Genomic DNA, 24483 nt, shown 5'->3' on the forward strand with positions numbered 1-24483 from the left:
ACGGTCTGCTTGGATTTTAAACAACAGTTCACAATAAATGAGGGTTAATTACAACTTATTACAGCTATGAACCGACGGGGTTTCTTGACCTTAATGATAGCGTGTGGGGCGAACCGGACACAAGGTGGGGCGTAACAGTGTTGTTGTTGTTCTTCTTCCCGTGTCCGGACTGTCCTCTGTGGCTGCAGGAACACTGCTTATCAAATAACACACACACCGTGACAGCCAGTCGGAAACTCATATATTCGCTGTTTATGAATTAACTGCCGAGGTCCGCAGACTCAGAACAGATATGTCTCAGTACTTCGCTCTCACTGTGCCACTGTCCCCGATTCAGGCTTTGTCTGGAGCTTCGTCTGCGTGTAGCTAGCCTCGGATCGACAAAAGGGCAGCACATTGATTGTGTGACAGATGGGCTTTTGTGTGAAATCTACGACTCACCACCAACATGACCTCCAGCGTCACACGTAGAGCAGTGCGTGCGGGTGGGAGTTGTCTGGTGAAACGCATTGTTGTGTTGGGGGATGATCCGTCTGTAGTGCTGCTGCTGCCTGTTACTGCTATTTGCTTTTAGTCGACTGTGACTAGCTAGCGACTCTGTTCTAGCCTGTGAATGTCTCACAGAGCAAATAATTGTGTCGTCTCTGTGGAATTTAACTGCGAAACTCCACGACCACCAAGCAGACCCACGTCTCTGTTATTAACCAGTGAAAAGAGCCCAGTATCGCTCGTTGGATGAGAACATTGTGCACGGAAGTAAAGCCACTTAGCAGGCCGTATCGCCATTGCTTTGTACGGCTGCTGGCTAGCTACCGTCTCCAACTAGCAAAACTGTTCGTGAATCCGAGGTATGTGCTTTGCTTTTATTAGCATCTCAGTGTATTGGGTGTCGACGGCGAAGAAATATACATTGCATATGCAAAACACGTGCTTAAACTGTAGCTACATATTAAGTATGAATAAACTAACGTTGTTTTAATGAGAACCGTTGTTTTGTTTGACGCCATTTGCCCCGTTTAGATGCAGGTTAGCCCCTCTTGCTAGTTAGCTGGGTAGCTAATGTTATTGTTAGCAGCTTGGCCACTTGGACTCTTTAGTCCTTGGTTAAAAGGCATCTCTGCACCAAATGGCAAGTGGTGACTACTGCGCAGTCATGTTTAAAATGCCCTCTGTGGCCGCCTCCCACTGTATTTAAATGCCTCAGCTCATTGACAAAACTGTAACGTAGAAGTGGTTACTACAGCACAATTCACAACACAGCCAGCCCCTCTTGTTTTGAGGTGATAACTTCAATAAAAATACACATTCCCGTTTATCAGCTTACACCAATTATAGTATTCTACAGTATATTGTGTTCAGTAATAGTCAATAGTCTTGACTCATGCTGAGTTAAATATAGTTTTGATTACATTTATTTTTTGTTTTTTTATTACTTATAAATATTTTTTACGTCTTTGTTTTTCCAAGACCTTCTTTTAAAACAAAAATCACACTTCGGCTCTTGTTTGAACTTGTTTGACCTCCATAATAAGCATGCAGGAGTGGGTGCTCCATAGTCCAGAAATGTAACTCCTTGTTACATTATTGCAGACCACAGTAAATGCCATTGGTCAGCTTCATGGTGTTGCATTTCTTCCTATGCATATTGGGCTCCAAATCTAAGCAGATTGTGTTGTATTTGAATGTAATAACAGACAGCAAACTCTATCTGCCAATATCTGAAAATGTTTAAAACGCACTCCATTGATCGTGGTTCAGTCGCTGGACAAACACCTTAGCAAGTCACCCTCCTGCCTCAGTAAATTGCATCTGTTCCCTGTGTTGCAGTAATTTCAGTAAAAGTAGCTGTTCTTGAACATGATCAGCTCAGTTTTAGTTGCAAATTTCCATAGTTTGAAGTATACAAATTTATTCAGCAGATTTCCAAAAACATCCTACCTTGTGCAGGTCACAGAGACCTTCTAGCACGAGTATATGTGTTGATTTTGAGCAGCACTATAAATCTGGCTTCCTCCTCTCTGTCTGTTTCCATAGCAACACGGAGCGTCAAGATGAAGAAGAAAGCTCGGCAGCACCGGGTTGCGGTGCCGCAGAGGCCACCATCACCCATCAAGCCCTCTCCCAACAAGCAAATCTTGACTTATGCCCAGGCACAACGCATGGTAGAGTTCGAGATGGACGGCCGCATCCATCGGCTCAGCATATATGACAGGCTGGATGTGATCTCGGATGATGATCCAATGGTACAGGAGATGATGGAGTGCACCAGCAATAAGGAGAACGCAGAGAAACCACAGCAGCAGGTCCTACTGAGGTCAGTCAGGCTCAAAAACAACCAGGAGAAGAGGAATGCTGCACTGGGCATCACTGGCCATGGAAACGGAGGTGGACATCATGCCAGTGGTAATGCTGGTCCGAAGCTTCCAGAGCCTAAATTTCGCACTGTGGAATATAACCTTCCAGCAGTTCCCAAGCGCCCAGCTGCCTTTTATAAATTCACTGAGAAGACAGAGGAAGAGCTAGATGAGGAAACAGAATATGACATGGATGAGGAAGATTACGCCTGGCTGGACTTAGTGAATGAAAAACGGCGAAGTGAAGGGGTTAGCCAGGTGTCTTACAATGTGTTTGAGTTCCTCATTGACCGCTTCGAGAAAGAATTGTATCTAGAGAGTCTAGATCAAGGAAGTGAAAAGCAGGTTGCCGTCGACGAGGATGCTGTTTGCTGCATCTGCATGGATGGAGATTGCCACAACAGCAATGCAATCCTCTTTTGTGATATGTGCAACGTTGCTGTGCACCAAGAGTGTTACGGCGTGCCCTACATTCCAGAGGGCCAGTGGCATTGCAGACACTGCCTCCAGTCACCAACCCAGCCAGCAGACTGCATCCTTTGTCCCAACAAAGGTGGAGCTGTGAAAAAGACAGACGATGGCCGCTGGGGCCACGTTGTGTGCGCCCTCTGGGTTCCAGAGGTCGGCTTCTCCAACACCACCTTTATCGAACCCATTGATGGCATCAGCCACATTCCTCCAGCCCGGTGGAAGCTCACCTGCTACCTTTGCAAAGAGAAAGGTGTTGGGGCATGCATCCAGTGCCACAAAGCCAACTGTTACATTGCCTTCCATGTCAGTTGTGCCCAAAAGGCTGGCCTCTTCATGAAGATGGAGCCAGTAAAGGAGGTAACAGACACAGGAGAGCCCACCTTTTCTGTAAAAAAGACAGCCTACTGTGGAGCTCACACACCTAATGGGTGTGTAAGGAGGCCGCTCACCATCTATAATGATGCCAAACCCAAAAATGGACTGTGTAAGACTGCAGACAAGGGGAGAGCACAGTCAAAAGGAAAACAGAAGAAGAAAAGTAAATGCAAGAAGCCTGAGCCTGAGGTAGAAAGTGAAACCACAGCTCCTGCTACAGTTCCGACGTTTCCTGCTCACAGGTACTTGTTTTGTTACAATGAAAGTGTAGCATTAGGTCAGTTAAACAGTTAACACTGTGTGAGTTCTTTAACACTTGCAAGATCACTGATTTCCGTTCCTGTCTTCCCCTCTCTTCCAGGTTTCAAACCATTCTAAACCAGGTGTCAGTGCAGAAGAAGAAAGCATTTGTGGAGCTGGTCCTAAATTACTGGACACTAAAAAGACAATCCAGGAACGGGCTGTCCCTCATCAGACGCCTTCAGACAGGCCTGCAGTCGCAGAGGAATGCGCAACCGGTTTGTTCATCTGTCAGTCAACCACAGAAGACTTCCTCTCTTCATTTTACTCTTTTTTGTAATAGTAGCAGTAGTTTTTAGACCCGTTGATGGGCATTTTAACACATTTATACAAGTTGATCCTGTTCTGTTGTGGTCAGCTATTTTACACATGTACATTCATTTATTCTGCAGAGGCAGAATGAGGAGGAAAGCAGGGCATTAAAGGAGCAGCTAAAAGAATGGCATCGCCTCCGCCATGACCTGGAGAGAACCCGACTGCTGTTGGAGCTAATTCGCAAGAGGGAGAAGCTTAAGAGGGAAGAAGTAAGACAAAGAAAGAGAGAGAGAGATATTCAATGCATGGAGGGATTAAGTCCTGACTGTCTTTTATCTCTTACGAAGGGCATTTAGAGGGAAAAATTCTGAGTTTCTTGTGTACTCTGTTGCAGATTAAGCTTCAGGAAACTCTTCTAGAAATGCAGCTGACACCGTTTAGTATTTTGCTCAGAGCCCTCTTGGACCAGCTCCAGGCAAAAGATCAGGCCCGGATCTTCACTCAGCCAGTTGATGTCAATGAGGTGAGTGACAGCAGGTGCTATCTTAATGCTCTTTTGAAGAATTGTCAGTCAAATAGTCGTATCGCATGATTGCAGCGACTATGGATAACAACAATTATAAAATGTGACTGTAAGAGCTGGAGGACCCAAACTGCTGTACAGTAACATGCTGGTTGATGAAGCTTCCAACTGGACTGGGTTATTTTTCAGTGCCTGTCTCGTAATCCCTAATAGCCCTGATCCAACAAATGCCTTCAAAAACTGCCTTAACACGGAAGAGTAGTCAAAGCTTGTCCTTCTTGTTGTGTCTCCATACATCTGTTAAAAATCAGAAGTCGACTGCTCACCTTTTGATCACAGTAACTGAAGTTATAAATCATCCCCTGCTCCTCTTGTGTAGTCAGGTAGTCAGTGTTGATCAATGTGGCTTTCTGTTTGTGGAATGTGTAATCTGAGAGCAAGGTCCACTGGTGGATGGTGGATCTGTGAAAGGTGAAGGGATCTCACTCCTCACAAGCCCGGCTAGCTCAGTCGGTAGATCATGAGAGTCTTAATCTCAGGGTCGTGGGTTCGAGCCCCACGTTGGGCGTAGCCTTTTAAGATTGTTGACTCCCGTATATGTTTTTGAATAAACAAGGTCATATTTGAAGTTGACTCCCTGAGTTTAAAAGCTTCAAGTACTTTGCACTTCTGTTTTACTTTTTATTTTTGTTAGTTTGAAATGCTGGCTAAAAAACAAGTAATTATTTTAAAACTTACTATATGGTGGGATTGCGGTGCGAATGGCTGACACATACAGGAAGTGTGAACAGGACTCTCTGTGCTGTCTAGACCAGAGTCTCTGAATACAATATGCCAGTTTTAAAACATCCTGCTTATTTCAAGCTGTTCACAAAATTTAATCCTTTCTTTAGATTTGAAACTTTGGAAAGACTATTTTAGTAGTGTTTAAATGTTTACAGATTTATGCTCCATTCTTTCTAACACTCTTTTAAATGATTTTTAGTGTAATTGATTATATTGATGCTTACTGCAGGTCCCTGACTACCTCGACCACATTGAGCGCCCAATGGACTTCTCCACCATGCGACAGCGGATTGATGCCCAAAACTACAACAACTTCGACCAGTTTGAGGCTGACTTCAACCTCATTGTTGATAATTGTATGAAATATAACTCAAAGGACACCTATTTCTACCGGGCTGCTGTTCGACTTAGAGACCAGGGGGGAGCTTTGCTCAGAAAGGCCCGGCGAGATGTGGAGAAAATCGGCTTTGACAGGGAAAGTGGCATGCATTTAGCAGAGGCTCCTGACATTAAAGCAGCCCCATCATTTACTTGGGAAGATGGTAAGAGAAAGAGCAAAACCACCTCAAATGAGTACAGAGAGCAATTAAATGAATCGACTAATTGTTTTAAATCTTTCTCCTTAGTGGATCGTTTACTAGTGCCAGCCAATCGGGGCCATCTGTCTTTGGATAAACAGCTGCAGCAGCTTCTGGAGAAGTTTGATCTGACCTGTGCCATGAAATCCAGTCCCTCCCGCAGCAAGCGCCTCAAGTTGCTCAAAAAGACCATCAACGATGTGCGCAGTGAAATGAGTCTGAAGAGAGTCCTGCCCTCCCACCATCACTCTTCTTTCTCTGCAACTTCATCATCTTCATCATCTTCCTCCCTCCCAGAGCTGGATAAAAGTAAAGAAGAGCGGTTAAAGCCTAACGGGCACTTTGCTGATGATGAGGGTATGTGTGGTTTTCTGGCTTTATTAGGAAGTTGCAAACAGTCTTTTGAATTGTGAAGTCACGTCTTTTAGTACAGTGAGGTACAGGCCAGAGGACACACATTAGCCTTACTTTAACCCCACCAACCTAGACCAATTTGTCTCTGTTTCATTAGCCTGTGAATCGCCTCCCACATCTCATGAATTTTCTGATTCCCTGAGTTGTAACTGTGGGAAAAAACTAAGTGATATAAGAAAGGCATTTCTGTGTTTATGGTGTAACAGATAACAGTTTCATTTTTATTCAGGAAAACCTTCACTGGTGAACCATAGAAACAGACTGGAGGTGTAAAAATACAAAGATCTATATGCTGCAAAGGATGGCTAACCTTCAAAACCAGAATTACTTAAAGGTCTTACTGATACACAACCGTTTTATTCCAAATCACTGAGCCATATCGTAACACTGTAACATCGTAAAACTGTAAACATTGCCATAACACAGGCATACTGTGAACCTCCTCATGTAGTCACTCTTGCTGAGTCACATAAAATCTGGTGAACATTGCATTATCATGCAGGAAGGAAAAAGGGAAAAGTCATTTTGCTCTCATTTTTTATTTATAAAATTGCCCCAGTGAATGCTAAATACTGCTTTGTTTTACTCATATGATAAACACCAAACTTATGTGCCGTGTCAGCATTTATGCAAACACAAGGCTGGGTAGTGGATTATTGTTAGCAATGGCTGCAGGTTGTATCTTTTTGTTTTTTGCTGTGACTGGATTTGTTTACTCAAACTCTTTTTAAATGAATAACATCTAATTACATAAAAAGCTATACAAATTTGATGGAGAAATTAATAATATGTAAAAACTGCCTTTTGTGTCTACCAGGAGACAAGTCTCTTCCTCCTAAACTGGAACCATCGGATGCCATACCTCCCCTCATCCACTCTGACGCAGATCCTGAGCCCCCCACCCTCAAACCAATCGACGACACACCAGACTGTGAGGACAAGTCTCACTGCAAGCGTGTCAAGCTTGATAGGGAAATACCAGATCTGCTGTCCTCTACTCCACGCCTCAACGGCCACTGCCACGACAGCCTCCAGAACTCCTTGCTAGACGGAGATGTGAGCGTGGTCGCCACTTCGACCCTCGCAGAACCCACAGGCTCTGTTAACCGCCGGACTGCTGTTCTCTTCCGCAAATCAAAGACTACCAGTCCACACAAGCCCCCAACGACTGGTGAAGAAGGGTCAGATGGAGTTAAAGAAGGAGAAGTAGAGGAAGAGGAGGAAGATGAAGATGAGACACAGCTGGGTTCCAAATCCTTCCTGTCAGTGGTCATACCCAGACTAGAGACGCTGCTTCACGGCAAGAAGAGGAAGCGCAGCGGCAGCAGAGTCAGCAAGGAGGAGGAACAAGGAGGAGAGTGTGAAACAGAGGGCGAGTCTCCTGTTAAACGACTTGACACTGGTAAGAAGTGTGAACAGAAAAAAAAAGAGTAGCACGTGATTTATTAATGTGTAACATTTCACGGATGTTCATAATGTTCTGCATGGTTAAACATTGCTTTTATGTTCTTATTTTTGAGTAAATGAATGGCATTTTCTGATTAAATTATTACAGTACTATTTAGCTGTACTGCCAACTCTTTAAGATGGCAATTAGTTGTTGCACAGCTTTCAAGTCATCACAGACACGTTCCAGAGAACACAGCCGTGAGTAACAGCGCAGTCTTGTTTGTTCTTTGCATCTGTTTCCTTAATAAATTAGATTAGAGATTGGCTGAACAAGCTGTCCCTGCCTCATCATCATTGACAGTGGCTCAGGTTCAGATTGTAGCTTTTGGATGTATTTTTGTAATTGGGCTTGTGGCTTTTTTTTCAGGACTGTCAAGTGATTTCCTGGGGGTGGAGGAGGAGAAGGAACTAGAAGAAACCAGTAGAACCAGTAGACCTGTAGAGCCACGGAGACGCTGTGCCTCTGAGTCCTCCATCTCTTCATGTAGCAGTCTACCAGGAAACACCAGGTAATCCAGTAGATAAAAATGTACCCTTGCTACATTTTTTTGAAGCAACGGAGCTAAATATATATGAAAAATAAATACATTCTAGCCTTCTGTCACTTACAAAGATGACTTTCTTAATATTGGATATTTTGATACTTAAGTTGGCTTTGTTGTGTGTTTGTCTTCGGTTCTGCTTTCAGCACCATTCTCAGTCTTCCAAAATGTGGTAAGGGGAAACCCGCCTTGGTCCGGAGAAACACTGTGGACGATAAGAGCGAATTAATCGCCTGCATCGAAACCAGGAATTTTGCAAAAGCTGCACGAATCGCTGCAGGTAATTCACATTCTCAAAACGATGCACATTTATTTTAATTGGTTAATTAAAGTATTTTAGGTAAACTGCATATACAATATAATATGTATCACATAATTAATCTTTCGTTCTTGTATAGATTAGGCTAGTCAGACTAAGGAGGCATAATATAAAAAGTGGAATTGCATAAACATGCATTAACAATACATGATGTGTTGTGGTCGGTCTCATTCAGCATAATTATGATATTGAACAATAAGAAGAAAGTTGTGTATATTCCCAGATGCTTGCATGTCCTGTAAATGTGTAATTTGAATACATATCCATAAAAGATGAATGTCAGCCAAACTAAATATATAATAACCGTAAACACAAAAAAATCTAGCCACACAGTAACATATTTTGGCTTTTGACTGCAAGGTAGTTGATGTTCTTAGAGAACCTTTAGCTTTGTGTTGTAGCACGAATTGCACAATTTCTTAGATCCACTGAGTGTGTGGATGTTGTCTTATTAGTCCAAATGAAAGCCAGAAGAATGTATTTGATATTTTGAAAGGTTAACTTCTTCCTCTGAGTGGAGACCAATAGAGAGGGATCTCAACCTCTAAACCTCTAAATATATATTGGCTGGCATTTAAGAAGCCAGCATGAAGTCCCTGTCCCTTTCTCTCAAAATAGGATAAATCTTTGCTAATGACTCTTTCGTGAGAAATACTTCAGTCATCTTCACCTTCAATTACAGATACATATTTTTAGTAACAACAGCTTTAACAAGTTGTTTTAAACAAGGACATTATTCTAACATGGGACCATCTTTTGGACTGTTGCATAATTTAAGTTTCAGATCTGTGAATGCATAGCAATCTGTCAAAAGTACTGTGCCTCCAAAGGATTGAAAACTTTTTGTCTCAAATCACATCATCTTGTACTTCTTCCTGTTAAAGTGGTTTCAAAGTTTTAACTTAATACAACTTGCAGACACCTGGTATTCATACATACATCAAAAGCAGGGTTGGAAATTAACTGCAGCTACCAGCCAAGTTCTTGTGAGTTTTGGCAACGACGGGTGAGTCTTTGTATTCTTCCTGCCACTATGGCATGTAACCAGTCAGAAGAGACTGGAGACTCATCTGAAATTCAGTTTTGGCTAATGAAATCTTAAAAGTGGCTGCTAAATTTTAATATCTGTCATTCACCATAGCTCCTAAAGTTAATTTCCTACCCTGATCCGCTGTGTGCTCCCTTTACAGCACTTACAGCTTGGCTTTTAAAATGTGATTCTCTGTGTGCGTGTGTGTGTGTGTTTAAACCCGCACATAACTTGTTTGGTGTTGTTCCCCGCTTCCATAGAGGTTGGCAACAGCAATATTTGGATGCCCGCTAGTGCTGCAACAGTTGCATTGGAACCCCTAAAGCTAGTTTGGGCCAAATGTAGTGGATACCCTTCCTACCCTGCCTTGGTGAGTGTTTGTGGGAGAGAAAGCATGACAGTGGCATGAGAGTTTGGTAACCTAATTATGACACTGTTGTCCCACAGGATGAAGCAACTACAGCTGTTCTTTTAGGTGGCAAGTGCATAAACTGCCCAGAATTTTGTCCTCTAGGTGGCAGCTTTTCACTGTAAACTGCTGCATGAAGTAATGAGGGAAAAAAACTGCCACATGCGGATAGTTTGCATGCATGAGCGTGTGTGTATACAGTATAGACATATTTGCTCTGTGCTTCATTGATTCCATGTGTAAATGTATGATACCCTTGCAAGCATATGCGTGAAACTCCCCTCTCACCTCCCCTGCTGTTTGCAGATCATCGACCCCCACATGCCGCGCATGGGCTGCCAGCACAACGGGGTGTCCATACCCATGCCCCCCATGGACGTGCTCCGCATTGGAGAGCAGATGCAGTACAAAGCCGAAGAGAAACTCTACCTCGTCCTCTTCTTCGACAACAAGCGCAGCTGGTGAGTGTCGCTATCTGTGGGAGTGATTTAAGTGCTGCTATCAATGGGAGTGATCTGAGCTGACACAGGCTGCTACGAGGGTAAACCTGTCAACCTGCCTGTCAGCTGATCATTATTCTCTTGAGGCTGCATGACATCAATTGTCAAGAGGCAACAAATGGCTGTTTCCCTCAAGAGGCGTTTCACCTGGACTTCCATCGCTGCAGCCATATGTTTTACTCTTCATGAGTGAAGCTGTAACTGTGGTCTTCATGTGCCACACAGGCAGCCGAGTTTCTGCTATTAGGAAGTAATTCTGCACATCTTGTGAGTAATGTGATTCTGGGAACTGATGTAATAAAAGGATGTCAGACAAGTCAAACATACCTCAATAAATAATATGGGTAATTAAATAATTTAAACAAAGAACTTTTATATTGCAATACTTCACCAAGTAACTCTGTCACAGTTTCCTTGGTGCAACTCTGTCACTGCCGAAAAACAGATTTACAGCATAGTTCAAGTCATTAAAAACATAGCTAATCAATTACATTATATGAGATTACATGTTTGCTATTATCACTGCCTCCCCCTGTTGTCAAGCTGCTTATTCGGGTCAGGCCACCACAGTTTACCCTCTTTAAAGCTACCAGATTCCATTGACATAAACATTAAGGTCATCTTACCTTACCGAATGCAGAGGTTGCCAGTCTAGTGCTGGGAAACGTTGGCTTTTCAACAGGCTAGTTTAGAACACAACCAATAACACAAACAAACTGAGGAATGGAGCCTCCAGTAGATCAACAATTTCCATGCTCTGTAATATAAAATTACTGTCATTATTAGTGGAGTCTGGTGGCTTTTAGAGAGCATGAATTAATGTGCTTAATTGTTTTTGTGGCCAAAATAAATAAAAAAAATAATAAATTATTGCTGAGCCTGTATACAGCAGATGAGTGCCTTTAACAACTCAGGCTTCTGATTTCCAACAAACCTTTCTGTAATTCACTTTTTTCTGCCATTTTATAGGCTGAACATTTAACAGTTTTCCAATACACACTATTATTAATTCAGGTAGAACCTTATTTACTCTGGCAGCTTCAGATAAATAAGTCAGACCTTAAAACTAATATGTCAGCTGCAACTTTTCATGCTTAGAAATTGGAGTTCAAAAACTTGCGAGATTGTCATGATGATACAGCGGATGGCTGGCATTGTACTTTTTGACTGAATGCCATTTTTTGATCTGATTGTGGCAGTGATTCCCATTTTTTGTCTGTCATCAATGTGGCATTTTTATGGAAAGAAGCAAAGGAAAACATTCAAACCAAGCTACTCCAATCCAATAATGTAACACCAGTGTTGCTTTTCCCCTTCAGGCAATGGCTTCCTAGATCCAAGATGGTTCCCCTGGGGATGGACAAGACCATAGACAAGATCAAAATGATGGAAGGACGCACATCCAGCATTCGCAAGGCTGTCCAGATCGCCTTCAGCCGCGCCATGAACCACCTGAGCATAGTGCAGGATGAGCCAGTCAGCGACCTCAGTGATGTGGACTGATGACTACTTTGCCCTCACAAACACACACACACATTTGTACCTCTCCTCTACCAAATAGCCTCTCGCATCCCGCATCCACCCCCCCACCCCCTGTCTCTCCAGGAGACTGAAATGTTTACTGGGCACCTGCTGTAACAGGTGGTGTCTCCTCCTCATCAATTCCTGTTCGTACTCACTCCTACCATGTGCCGATGGGATATGGCTGCTGCTGAAATGAATGTGTCTATGTGTCCTCTCCACCTCCAGGCTGGTGACTGTGCTTAAAAGACTGCTTTTATTGTCACCGCCCCACATGCACTCACCATGACTGCTGATTTAATTTAACATTTCAAGGCAAAAATCTTTCGCTACAAGTCTGTCTGGTGTCATGTGCCGAGAATTGGGAACTTTTGACTGCAGCTGATCTTTTTTTCAACTTCCAAATGTGTTATTTTGGCAGCTAGCTAGTCATCATTTCTGTTACAAGCTGTTCAAGATTAACCTCTAACATTGACAAAATCATACATTTCCTGTCTGAATGAAGGCTTTTCAGTGGCATTTGTTTCACATTACATACAAATTACCTTCCTCTGTATTTAAACTGTAAATAATCTGTACAGTTGCCCAACACTAACTTATTTTGTAGTTTTGACATAATTATGTACTGTACAGGTGTTTTCTTAGTATTTATACTTGATACATTCTTGGCACTAAGGTGTGAGTGCCATTTTCACCAGTGCTGTATGATCAAGACGAGTAAAATGCAAAAGCCTTAGTATTAAGGAGATTAGGGCTACAATGTTACATTTCTGAAAGTATTCCCTTTTTCCATTTTTTAAGTTATTGAAGTTTATATTGTAAGCTTCCATTTGGCATTAATCCTTTTTGTATGAAAAAATAGTTTTAGTATATTTTTGTTCACATATATTTATATTATTTGAATACATGGTATATTACATGTCTGAGGCTCATACAGACAGTGTGTTGTTGTGGACACAGAACGTATATTGTTCTTAAGAAACCAAAAATGTTGCTACCCAGATTTTTTTCTTTTCTTTTAATTTCCCTTCTGATTTTCCTGTGTGGTGTGTGAAATTGTTGCCAAACAAAGAAAAGAAAAAAAGCTAAAGTGTATTTTTATGTGATACATTTTGACTGTTACTCGGTTTTGCTGTAGTCGTAGGGAGACGTGCCTGCGTTAACTTATTGTAAAGTATTTGCATTACTTTATATTCAAGGAAAACTGATTGTGGTAAAGTGGCACATGTTGTGGTGGATACTTGCCTTCTTTTTAAGTAACCTTTTCTAACCTTTTTTGTAGTTGTAGACATTTCATTTTATACTTTTTCTTTTTCTGGGTAGCATTGGGTAGGTTTGCTATATTTCATTTTGTACACGACTGTAGTAGTTTTTTTTTTATTCAGGCCATACAAAATATTGCTGGGACTGTTTTTTTGTAGCAAAATAAAATATATAAATAGAAAACTTTGCCTGTATTATTTTGGACCACGCTAGTACAGTGGTTGGGACTCTCCCATTGATCAGAAGATTTTTATTGTTCTTTCATGTCTTGTTGGAAATAATGGTTACATGGTTACAAATTTATATAGACTTTATCTCAACATATATCTTGACATGCATCATAAGGCCCAAAGTGTTTCAGAAACCAACATGCAGATGTCTTGGAGTTTGTTGTAGATGCATGATCTAAATGGATTGGCAATCCAGGACTGGGGTCATCTTCCAGGCCGTAACAGAAGAACCTGTTATGTCCTTGTGCTCCTTCTTTGAGTATAAGACCTTCAGATTCAGGTTATGCCTCAAAGGCTAAATGACTGGCTTCTTTTGCAACTTTTTGCACAATCACTAAAGAAGCTGCATATGCATGTATTAGAGCTGTATGACTCATCCTTTACCTTAAAACCAATACATTTCATTAGCCCACTGAAATGTGCAAAACAAAAGTATAAACAAGTAAATAAAAAGGAAATGCAGCCAAATAACTAAGACTGAACCAAAATCAAATAAAAAAAAATAAATAAATAAAAAAAAATTAAATAAAACTTGAGCACAAAACACACTGATCCTGTACCTAAATCTTATAAAAAATATTTTATTTTACAGAAATAATGACTAACTGGCCTTCTCAAAGAGTAATATATTTTACTTTAAATATTACGTTTGACAATTTTATTTTCTTAAAACTTAAAAAAAATGAATAAATACACTTATCAAAACATTTTAAAATTAATAATTACACTCTGGATCCACGTTGGGAATTACACTGAATTGAAAAGGAAGCTAAATAGGAGACTACACCTTTAACAAAATAAAAAACTAATTAAAAACATTTGCAGTCTCCACTGCTAAATAGGCGGCCATTTTGAATCTGCCCACAAAGAGGCGCTGTGGCTCCATATTAAAACATCCTCTCCGTTTTACCTCGGTTACAAACCTGAGTGTCCACCTGCTCTCTCCACCTCGAGTCATCCTCCCGTGCAGGTAAGGCATCAGTGTTCAACAAATAAAACTTTTTTAAACTATCACTGTGTTCAAAATGTCAATTAATGCTAAATCAGTCTGAAGATATGGCTGCTGCTGCTGCTGCTGCTGGTCGTTGTGTGTTGTGGTGCCTCTCTTCTCCACCTCAGCCACACGTCTGCTAATACTAATCACGGGTTATCTCCACCTCTGTTTCCTTTTTTTTCCCACAGAGTGGGCAGGTAAAGTGTTTTATTTGTTTATATGCTAATACTGAATGAACGTTAGCTAACAAAGATGGAGTTGTAGTAAAGTGAAGCTGTGTGTGGGCAGGAGTTGAACCTGCACCGCCATAGCAGAGTAGTGGAGTTTGCACTGTGGGTTCATTCACAAGTGCATCTTAAAAGGCCAAAAGCGAGGCACGTCTCAGATGCAAATTTGGCAGAAAACTGTTGAAATATGCATCTTTACTTAAGCCAATACAGCCTTTGTTATTTCAAGCTACTGACATTCAGAGAGGTAAAGGAGTTTTATGGGGATTAAATGAGCTGGTAATGGCACTGTGATATAGAAAGCCACCTTCAAGCCACTGTTGAAAGACATCTCCCATCTTTATAAACAATTGGAGCTAATGTAGTCGCGCACAAACACACATCAGAGTCTGACTCCATCCCTCTCTCCTCTCTTCGTCTGTCTGTCTTCACCAGATACTAATTGTGTGGGGAGGTAAACACAGCAGTCAAGTGGAGAGGACGGCGAGTCAAGCGTGAATATCAATCTCCCCACATCAGTGTCATCAGATGACTTTGACAGAGTTTAGGCGGGCTCATTAGAGTGGTGGAGCAGGGTGCCGCGGGCGGCAATAACATCCAGGTGGAGGGCTCTGAAGTTACGGAAGCCTGCTGAGAGCTCACCCGGTAACAGGTGAGTGTGTGTGCGAGTGTGACAGGCCCGTGTATGTGTAATCCAAACCCCCCTACACAGATGTGTCGCCAAGGTTCAGGGAGGAAATGTCACGTTGCCCCCCCTTTCTCTACACACACACACACCAACACGCATACATATATACACACATACACTGCTCTGCATGAGCCACACAGGTAGCTGTAAATGTGTGTATTTCATATTCATGCATCTGATTATTATGAAGTTGTGCCACCACTGCTTCTTCAGCTCCATGTCAGCAGGTGACAGCAAGAATTGCCTGTGTTGCACACTGGTGTCAGGCCTGGCAACTAATTTCTAATTCCTCTTCCTTCTAAGATTTTGGTTATAAACTTGCAAAAATAAAATTTTTAACATTGGCATTTTTGACTGTTCTAACCAGATTAAGTCAGACTGAAGTGACAATGTGTTTTACAACTGATGTGATGTGGAAGTTATTGCAAGTGGAGCAGACACAGCTCATCATGTCAGTCAGTTTTCAGGCAAAATCTCTTGATTCAGCTTCTAGAATCCAAAGATTTGCTTTTTCTGTGTCCTGTTGCTGATCACAGAACACATGCTCTGTTTGGACATTTAAATGAAAAGTCAACAAATCCTTCATCATCATAGCAATAGCCTTCACTCCCTTGATGGAAGCAGGGGTGATAATAGCTGTGAGAGGCCACTGTTGATTCAAACACATTTCTCGTGTGCTTATATATATTTTTTTGTGGTATTAGTAAAGGTGTGATTTATCTGTTTGAACCTGCTTGCTAGCTTGTTGATTTCTTCTTCTTTGGTGGCTTCACATGGCTTGTGATGAACATATTTCATCTCTTTTTAAGCTTTATAAATTTTTTGTTGGTTTTGGTAAAGTTAAAAATGTTTTCACATCGAATTTTAAACAATTTCTGACAATAACAAAAACTCCTTAAAATACCACTGAGACTGATCTTATGTGTGACGGAAACTTTGGAGGTGTGTGAGGTGACTCGTAAAGGAAACACACTCTGAACCGTGCCCTGATCCTCCTGCATTAAACATCTCACAAGCCATCCACTTTCCATTTTGGAACACACACAAAAATATTATCCTCCGCTTCCTTCCAGCTCTTTTTTTCTCCTCCCTATCTTTTGCTCTCTCTCTCTCTCTGTCTCCCTTTCTCTCTCATGGCAGGTCCCTGATAGGCCCAATCTCCAGTGGCTATGTTCAAAACACTGGGCCAGAATAGCACGGGCCCTAGGTAGATAAATATTTATGGGGTGCGTTTACTTCTTACCACAGAGGAGAAGTAGAAATAGTGTGTTTCCAAGGTGAGCAAAACAAACAACTTCAAAGGAATTTAAATGCAGTTCATGTAAATTTCCTCCTACAGTCACATGTTTCTGCAGAGATTATTGTGATATTGTTAATGAAGGATTCGTGCCTGATGCCAGATGACCTGATTATTGTGTGTTTGCAGAAACAGGAGCCCAGAGGCATTGGAGGATGAAGTAGATGAAGTGAATAAAAGCACAAGTTCTATATTCCCAGTCAGGAGGTTCTGTCATTAAGTTGTGGCTTTTGGGTAGCAATCAAACCAGCAGCTACATTATTCATTGATCAGAGTGCCCTGTGATCAGAAACGACACCACTAATGGATGAGATGAAAGAGCTGCTCAGCATGGAGGAAGAAAAAAAAATCATCAACGGTCCCATGGGATGTCATTTATTTACTGCTAATCTGTAAAATGCTATGCAGGCTTTCACTGAGGCTGCAGCTTAACACCTGAGATCTAATAGCTGCTGTTAAATCTAGGCATAACATCTCTCTGGATTCTCGCTCAGGATCTCAGCTCACAGGCGGCTGCTCGTCACATGTGCCCCCATCAAACGCAGTCAGGCAACTGCCTAATTATCTGCTAATGTTATGATTCAGCTGGCTCCGGAAACGTGGCGATGGTGGTGTGTGTCGGGGGCTGGCTGGCTGTCTGGTTGGTTGGTTGGTTGGGGGGGGGGATCAGCAGGGCTCAGAGCATGGCCCTTTGATGTGAAAGATAATTACTTGTGTAGTTAAGATAATTAGCACAAGTCCAGAATAAAAGTAAATAGGCTAACTGTCGCTTCCACTGTAGCCTGAATGAACTCAAGCTGCGAGCCAAACAGTGTGTGATTTTCATCTCTGCTGAAAGTGAAATTAGATTTAGGATTTGCATTTGGGTTATGTGTGCCGATTTGTGGTGTGTCTGAAAATGTTTACATTTTGGATGCATGTTTTGATGCTGTTAAAGGGGTTGTATAGTTATATACAAAAGTGATGGCACTAAAGTCTGACTATAAATCTGAAAATTAAACAAAGTCTGTGGGTTGTGGAGAAAGAAAGATGTTATCAGGAATCGGCCTAATTCTCATCTCAGTCAGCAGTTGAGCTGCATTGTGCACATTTATTGAATGCTTTCATCAGGTTTTTATTTATCACTCCTGTAGACTGGCCGGTAGGTCCTGTTCATTACAGGAGGCAGCACCATCCATAGGGGATTAACTGATTTTCAACACTCTTTAGTAGGCTGGAGGGATTGGCTTTTACCCAGGACACTTGTGGTTTATGTTCTGTCGGTGACCATTTGATTTAGCTCCTGTATGATTTACTTTTTATTTTTGGTCGCTGTTTAGTTGTTGGCTACCTAATCTGGATTACTTTGTCAGTTTTGCATCAGAACTGAGGATAGTGCACGCTCTGATCAGCTTGTAGATGGAGGAAAAGGTACTAGCCATAATGTCAGAATGGTCCATGGTCCTTTGGGATAAAACACAGTAACAGCCAGAAAATTGGAGCCAGGTCTTGATAAGGAATGTGAAGGTGTGAAAAAAAAAAACAGTGTTAGTGGCTGTACACACAAATATTGCAAAATCAACAGTAAAACATGACAGTTTATGCTTGAGTGGGGTAAAACGTACTATATATATTTTTTTATTTGATTTTTTTTGGCAATCAGAAATAATACTTTTTAAAAACCATTTTTCTTCCTCTTTTCAACTTTTCACTGTTATATCATTGATTGGGTTAAGTATTTACAGACAGCATTTGGTTTCCCAATCAGTTTTTCAGATATGAATCACTCAAAAAGATCTCCATATACCAAAGAATAAAGAAAAAAAAACATCTTTACACAGCCTGAATACTTAAAAAGGCAGGCTATATTCTCCTGCATTGAGATGTGCATGTGCAGACTATATTATAGAGTTGTGTATACGCTTCAGTGGAGTGGAATATGGAGACCCCACATGGTGATGGGAGTTTTTGCATGTGCTTGCACAGATTTAAGTGGGTTCATCCCGGCTCTCGTGAAAAAGGCACTCCCCTGCCGCTCTCATCTCCATTCTGGCGCATTCCAAGGACACTGTTGTGATTGACAAGGCTTAATGTGTATCTTGCCAGAATTGGATTTGATCCTGGAGGCTTTGCCACGGGGCCTCTATGTTAGATTTACGCCCCCAACTCCACCACTCCTCACCCCCACTACTTCTATCTTCCCCTCCCTTTTCTCTGTCGAACAAACAGAAACAGAATTACCTCTTCTGGAGCAGCTCCTGCCTGCTCGCTTGCTGCATTGTGGTGAGATCATGTGCGGATCTGTGTCACTGAGTGATTGTGCTGCTTGTGTTTCCAAGGATGGTGGGAGAGGAGGATTTGTGCATGTAAAATACAGACTGAAAGAGAGCAAGTGTGCCTGTGTGAGCTTGTTTTGATGCATTTGTATGTGTTTTATGTACAGGTGTGTGCTGTGGCATATGTGTCTCCCTGTCCACGTTGTGCCTGTTTATGCCTGAGGACTGGAGGGGGGTAATTGTAGATGCACCTGCTGCCACAGAGCTGTAATTTCCCTTGCAGAATTTAGCTGAATAATCGCACTTCCCCGCTGGCGCCTCATGCTTCAAAGCACTGATGAGATGAAACACAACAATGATTTGTGGCGGACATGTCAGGAACGCCACACCCCTGTTCTGTCTGAGGGTGAGGTGGCATGGCAACTTCTGGTTGCATAATAGGCGAAACTTTTCCCACACTGTACACATCAAGGCCTAATCACATCCGTAAATGGCAGCGTGGTGCCGGAAATAAAACTGGGCTGGAGTCTGAGGCATTTGAACAGTCTCCACAGTCAGCATCTCCATACCAAGCAACCATCAGTCTGGGAGACAGCCAGAATAAAGATAGCTTGAGCTTGTTGTTAGTGTGATACCATTCAGATCTACAATTGTAGAATCAGTCCACCAATCCCAGTGTTTTGGAGCTGTGGGCTTACCAGCAAGGCCCCATTTTCCCTGGCTTTTAGATAGCTGACTCTTGTCTTCTACAGATCTGTGGCGGTAACATCCTTATCGCCAGCAAAAAGCTTACCATCCAGGTTTATCCATTTGGCTGAAGACTGACATTACTGCAATTGCGTCCCTCCTTATCTCTATCTGTTTCTGAGGCTGGGGAAGTGAATGCAGACCAAGACAGATTACTATTGCAGCTGAGGAGGAAACAATGGCTTTCTATCTTGGTTTTTGTGAGGAGGCACTGCAGAAGTGGCATCCTTTATCCGTTCATATGTGATCACAAACAATCAACGGGATGTGCTGTGTTTCATGTGCAGAAGGCACCGATCTGTGTCTTACAAGATTCACTTCTTTACACTGGGTGTGCATTAGTTCATCCACGCCTTGTGCAAGTTTGCAATGTTTTTGCTTCATTAAATACATGACTGACTATTACTTTTTTATTATTTTATTTATTATTGCCACATGTATCTGTCTGTAGATAAAACACCTCTGTCAGTCAGAAAGACCCAAAAATGTCTTAATAAATTACATTTAATAATTCCAAATCTGGCATTAACCTGACGTTTTACACAAACTTCAAGCCTTGCAGCTTTTTTTGACCTGTCGGGGAAAATCCTCTTAATTTACACAACTTCTAAAACAAAAGGTCAAGAGAAAATGAAGTTTTGATCGCCAAATAGAGCTTATTTTAAAAAGAACAGAACAGACTGTTTTTGTTTCCTCAGAATGTCTGCTGAGAATGCACTTGCCCGAGGCTATGGACAGCTCCAGAAGACCTACTTGATCTTTAAAGCTAACAAAAAGCAAACAATTTCTGATCCAATAATATGACCTGAAGCTTATACAATTAGTTGATTGAAAGAAGAGAATTTAGTTGTGGGTTGTAATGGTTGTTTGGTATCTAGTGGTAAAACTATTTTCTGTAGTGGATGTGATATTACCTTTTTCCAGTAATGAAAATCCACTGTAGCTCTATAATCAACCTTTAAGAAGACCCCAAATAACCTTAGATATTCTGATCAGGGAAAAAAATACAAACATTTTATTATAATATTTTATTTAATTATTTAGTGTTAGGAGAAATTGCATCATTATCAGTATGTTCAAGGGACTGATGCTTAGTATACTGCATGGATTTTTCTCTTAAAGGGGCTGAACAGATAGCCTCTTCTTTTGGGAAGGTGAAAAGTCTGTCTAACTCCCAATGGTGGTTGATGCTTCGAGTGCAGCTGCAGGGGAATGCAGTGCTCAGGTCTGAGATTGTTAAAAAATAAAGGATGGTCTGTCTAACAGGTTAGAGGAAGAACAGTCTTTCCTGCTCTGCTTCTTTTTTTATTACTGAATCTGGCACCATTCTCCTGTCAAATAAACTCACTAAGTTATCTTGCTAGATGGTAACAATAAAGTCAGTGCAGTTTCTCTCCCCACAGATTGCTGGATTAAGTCAATGTGATTCTTTCACTCTCTTCAGCTCCTTTATTGTACCCCATCCTCTAACCAATCCATTTGCAGAGTATAGTCTCCTGCTTTTCCTGTAGGGGCCTGTTAATGCCAACAGATATTTCCCTGTTGCACCTGACTACTTAAGTCTTTGTGTTGTACTGTGTTTTTGTGCTCCCACCTGCCCACACTCATGCTGTTAAATGATTAATGCTGAATATAAGGTCCCAACAAGTTTCTAGTTCTGTCTCTTCCTCTCTGTCCCTCCTCCTCACTCTCACCACCTCCTTCGAGGCTATTGATTATAGAACAAAGGGGAGGGACTCAGGCTGACCCCCAGATTACAAGTGTGTGGAGTATAATTACCTGCAGAGCACTCTCTCCAGTCTCTCCTCGCATCCCATCACTGACTACACCCCCTAAATGAAACATGTCAGTTTTTTAATGGAGTTTATTTACTTTGGAGTGTTTACCTATTAATGTCAGCTATGATTTCATCTGCATATTGGCCCTGTGTCCTGTGTGCATGTGTAGTTGAGTGTGCAGGATTGCCTGGAGGCTTAGCCCTGCTTTATATAATGCATTGGAAGCTCTGGTCACTAAAGGCCACAGACAGCAGGTAGTGCTGTCCAGTTAAGAAATACATGTTTGGGGATAACACAGGCTTCACTGACAATATCATTTTTAAATTCGTTCTAAGAAAAAAAAAGCCAAGCTGTTCAATGAAAAGTCTTCAGTGCAAATATTGTTTCCTGAAGGAGAAAAAAGGTAGTAGTTTTGCATGTTATAGCTCATTAAGTCAAATTACTTGCATAAAAGGAATTAAGGTTGATTAAACAACTGCAGGTACTGTGCACACAAATGAATAAGGGCACCCTTGGCTTAGAGGTATCTTTGCTTAAGGATTGATGGTGTTATGTATAGCTGTTTTTTTAGGTGGTATGGATTTAGAACCAAGCACAAACCTCTGGGGCTGAGAAATGAAGCCCATGCAAGTGTCAAAAACTGCATCAACAGCCAACTCGTGACTTCTGGGGGCTGACACCAAAATGATTTAATCATATATTGAAAAAGACCAACTGTACAGCAGAAATTCGGAGTTTAAGTGGACTTTGACACAGTTGTAGCCTCTCACCTGTAATGAGAACGGCTCCTCAGCATTCTCTAAGTGTCTCATTTTTATCAGCAAACAAACGTCGTTAACGAAAACTATGACAAAAATGATTCGTCAACAAAATTAACACTGGTTATATACAGTCTATTGTTGGAATTTGGAACATTCCTACTATGAAACATGAAACTCATTATAACCTGCAATTTCCATTTGATTTACCAAAACATCGAGATTGACTCAGTGCAGAGTTATAAGGATTTTTTTTTTATTCCAGAAGTACTTGCAGTATAAAATGAGGATTTTGTCATGGAGCACATGAATCCAAATTTGTCTCCTCTTTCCCTCTTACATGCACAGAAAGAGATTTGTCTGAATTTATAATACAGCCAAGGGTACTTATACTCCATGGGGGTGCCTCTGTAGTTGCCAGAGGGTATGTGGAAATATAGCGAGTCGCCCAGTAGATGAAGAAAAAGAAATGGGATAGGATTTGATTCAACATATATGCGGGTCTGATCTGTATGTTTATGTTCAATAACCAGTAAACTGCCACTTACCCATTTAGCTGTAATATGCAGGGCCAAATATATTAATCTGTTTATTTTGCAAAATTAAAGCATAAGTAATCTCATGCAATACTAATGAGAACTCCCATCATGGATCAGAAACTTCTTCAGCTAGCTTCCTTTAACTTCATCACTCCCTTGGCTATTACAGTAACAAATCCCACCCTTAAAGGATTTTACATGCACTACATTCACATCGCCACATGAGGGCTCAAACTACATAAACATCCAGTGATTTAAGCTAGAATAAATAATTCTATTCTGCCAATTTCAATGTTGTTACTCTTGTGTTTGAATGAACAAATTAGTGAGTGCTATTGTAATGTTTGCAGGTGCTATAGGTAAGGGTACTTATGGCTGCATGTTACCTTGTTTTGCCACTTTAAATGAGTTGTGTAGACACAATCTGTCTTCACTCTGAATCAAATCCCTACACTTGGCTTAAATCGGTCTTTTAATCCTGGCTCAAAAGTAAACTCATTCCTCTGTCAGCATTTTTGAGGCAAGTGAGGCAGGGAGAGAAACATATGAATCTCAAGCAAATTAATTAAAACTCACAGCTTACTGGGAAAATGTGGCCATATTCACAACTAATCTGTCAACCATATCACTGATATCAGTAGCAGATGGAGGGTGTGTCCTTTTTTTCCCCCTCTTACATAACACACAGATGCATCATGGGTTCATTTGTGGTCAAGACAGGCTGAGTGCTTGTAGAGAACACTCTGCATACAGTTAGTATGAGGATGCTGTGGTGCCTAGAAGTATCCATGATTGATGTAAGCAGGTATTTGAGATAGTGATACTGGATGAAATGAGATTGTATGTAAGATGCCCTTTAAAAAGGTGCCAGTGTCACTAATGTTTAGTTCTGGGCTTAGGAAATATGTAAAGAATCCAAGTAGTTGCCACCCACAAAACATTTCAGTGGTGCATTTGTTTGTTGATAAGAAGGTGACATTTGGTGGCTGCCCTGTTAAAGGAAGAGAGCAGCAGGCAACTTAAAAGGCAAGACTTGAGACCTCTGAGTATAAAAAGTAGTAATACAGAGCCTGTTACCTTCATCATATGACATCTACTCCTTTTTTTATTTTACAAAACTATAACAAACTGTCGCCAGTCTGCTTTGATATCTGATCCAACACGCACATCTACTGTGTCATGCACTTTTGAAAATCCGCCGCTTGTCACATTGTGAAAAACCTGTGAAAGTCATCACAGCCACAGACAGTTCTATTGTTCCGTTTGTAATTTTATAACCACCACTTGTTAAAAAAAAGAAAACAATCCATTTAGCAGCCTCTCAAAGCAATCACAATAACAGAAAGGTTTTCCCTCCCCCCCCTTTATCAGTGCCTCTCACAAATAACAGCATGGGATTTAGCACAGTAGTTAGCACAATATAACACCACACATGTCACCACTGATGAAATATATTTAGAAACGCAATGAGAGCTGCGTAATATTAAGACTACATTCCAGTTATTGAGCTGCACCGTCCAATTTCAACAAATGATGTCTCAGTTGTCTCTGAGACTAAAAAGTTCTTTTTCTGTCCTCTGTTTTATTCTTGTGCATAAAAAGGCGAGATTGAAAAAAGCTTTTTCATGAATCTTATTAGTCTGTTTTAACAATTTCCACTCTCTTTATACCAGATTGATTTTTGTTTTGCATTCCTCAAAAAGTCAAAGATTTGAGGCTCTGTAAATTCTCTAGATTGCATCCTGAAATGCTTATTCATGTATTTGTTAATGCTTATTCATGGCTTATTAATTAATGCACAACGCTGAGTATTCCCAACCCACACAAAGGTGCACATTTCTTCCTGCTGTGGAGTCAAGTAATTACCAGGGATTTTAATCT

At 41.2% G+C, this 24483-nt stretch overlaps 1 protein-coding gene and 1 non-coding gene across 3 annotated transcripts; both read left to right on the forward strand.

Moving 5' to 3' along the window:
* Window positions 1-187: 187 nt before the first annotated feature.
* brd1a (bromodomain containing 1a) lies at window positions 188-13226 on the forward strand. Of its 2 annotated transcripts, none has more exons than XM_028433817.1 (13): window positions 188-848; window positions 2035-3442; window positions 3562-3730; window positions 3893-4024; window positions 4150-4278; window positions 5294-5606; window positions 5691-5999; window positions 6874-7458; window positions 7873-8014; window positions 8194-8327; window positions 9657-9766; window positions 10112-10266; window positions 11625-13226. In XM_028433817.1, exons 2-13 carry the CDS (start codon window positions 2052-2054, stop codon window positions 11806-11808), a joined length of 3753 nt encoding a protein of 1250 aa, XP_028289618.1. In that variant the 5' UTR covers window positions 188-848; window positions 2035-2051; the 3' UTR covers window positions 11809-13226. The 2 variants fall into 2 exon arrangements, with proteins under 2 accessions (XP_028289618.1, XP_028289627.1); XM_028433826.1 differs by having other exon boundaries at window positions 3562-3718.
* On the forward strand, window positions 4774-4846 carry trnak-cuu (transfer RNA lysine (anticodon CUU)). Its single transcript has one exon. It is a non-coding gene; the product is annotated as a tRNA-Lys (tRNA).
* Window positions 13227-24483: the final 11257 nt, after the last annotated feature.

Source organism: Parambassis ranga, chromosome 2 (genome assembly GCF_900634625.1).
Source record: "Parambassis ranga chromosome 2, fParRan2.1, whole genome shotgun sequence".
NCBI classification, from domain to species: Eukaryota; Metazoa; Chordata; class Actinopteri; family Ambassidae; genus Parambassis; species Parambassis ranga.

What these genes read in the sequence shown, in the direction of transcription:
- brd1a (XM_028433817.1), top strand. Translation starts at nt 2,052, where the DNA reads ATGAAGAAGAAAGCTCGGCAGCACCGGGTTGCGGTGCCGCAGAGGCCA. An exon ending in AGCCAGTTGATGTCAATGAG is followed by an intron (nt 4,279 to 5,293) that starts GTGAGTGACAGC and finishes TGCTTACTGCAG; the next exon opens with GTCCCTGACTACCTCGACCA. An exon ending in GCACTTTGCTGATGATGAGG is followed by an intron (nt 6,000 to 6,873) that starts GTATGTGTGGTT and finishes TGTGTCTACCAG; the next exon opens with GAGACAAGTCTCTTCCTCCT.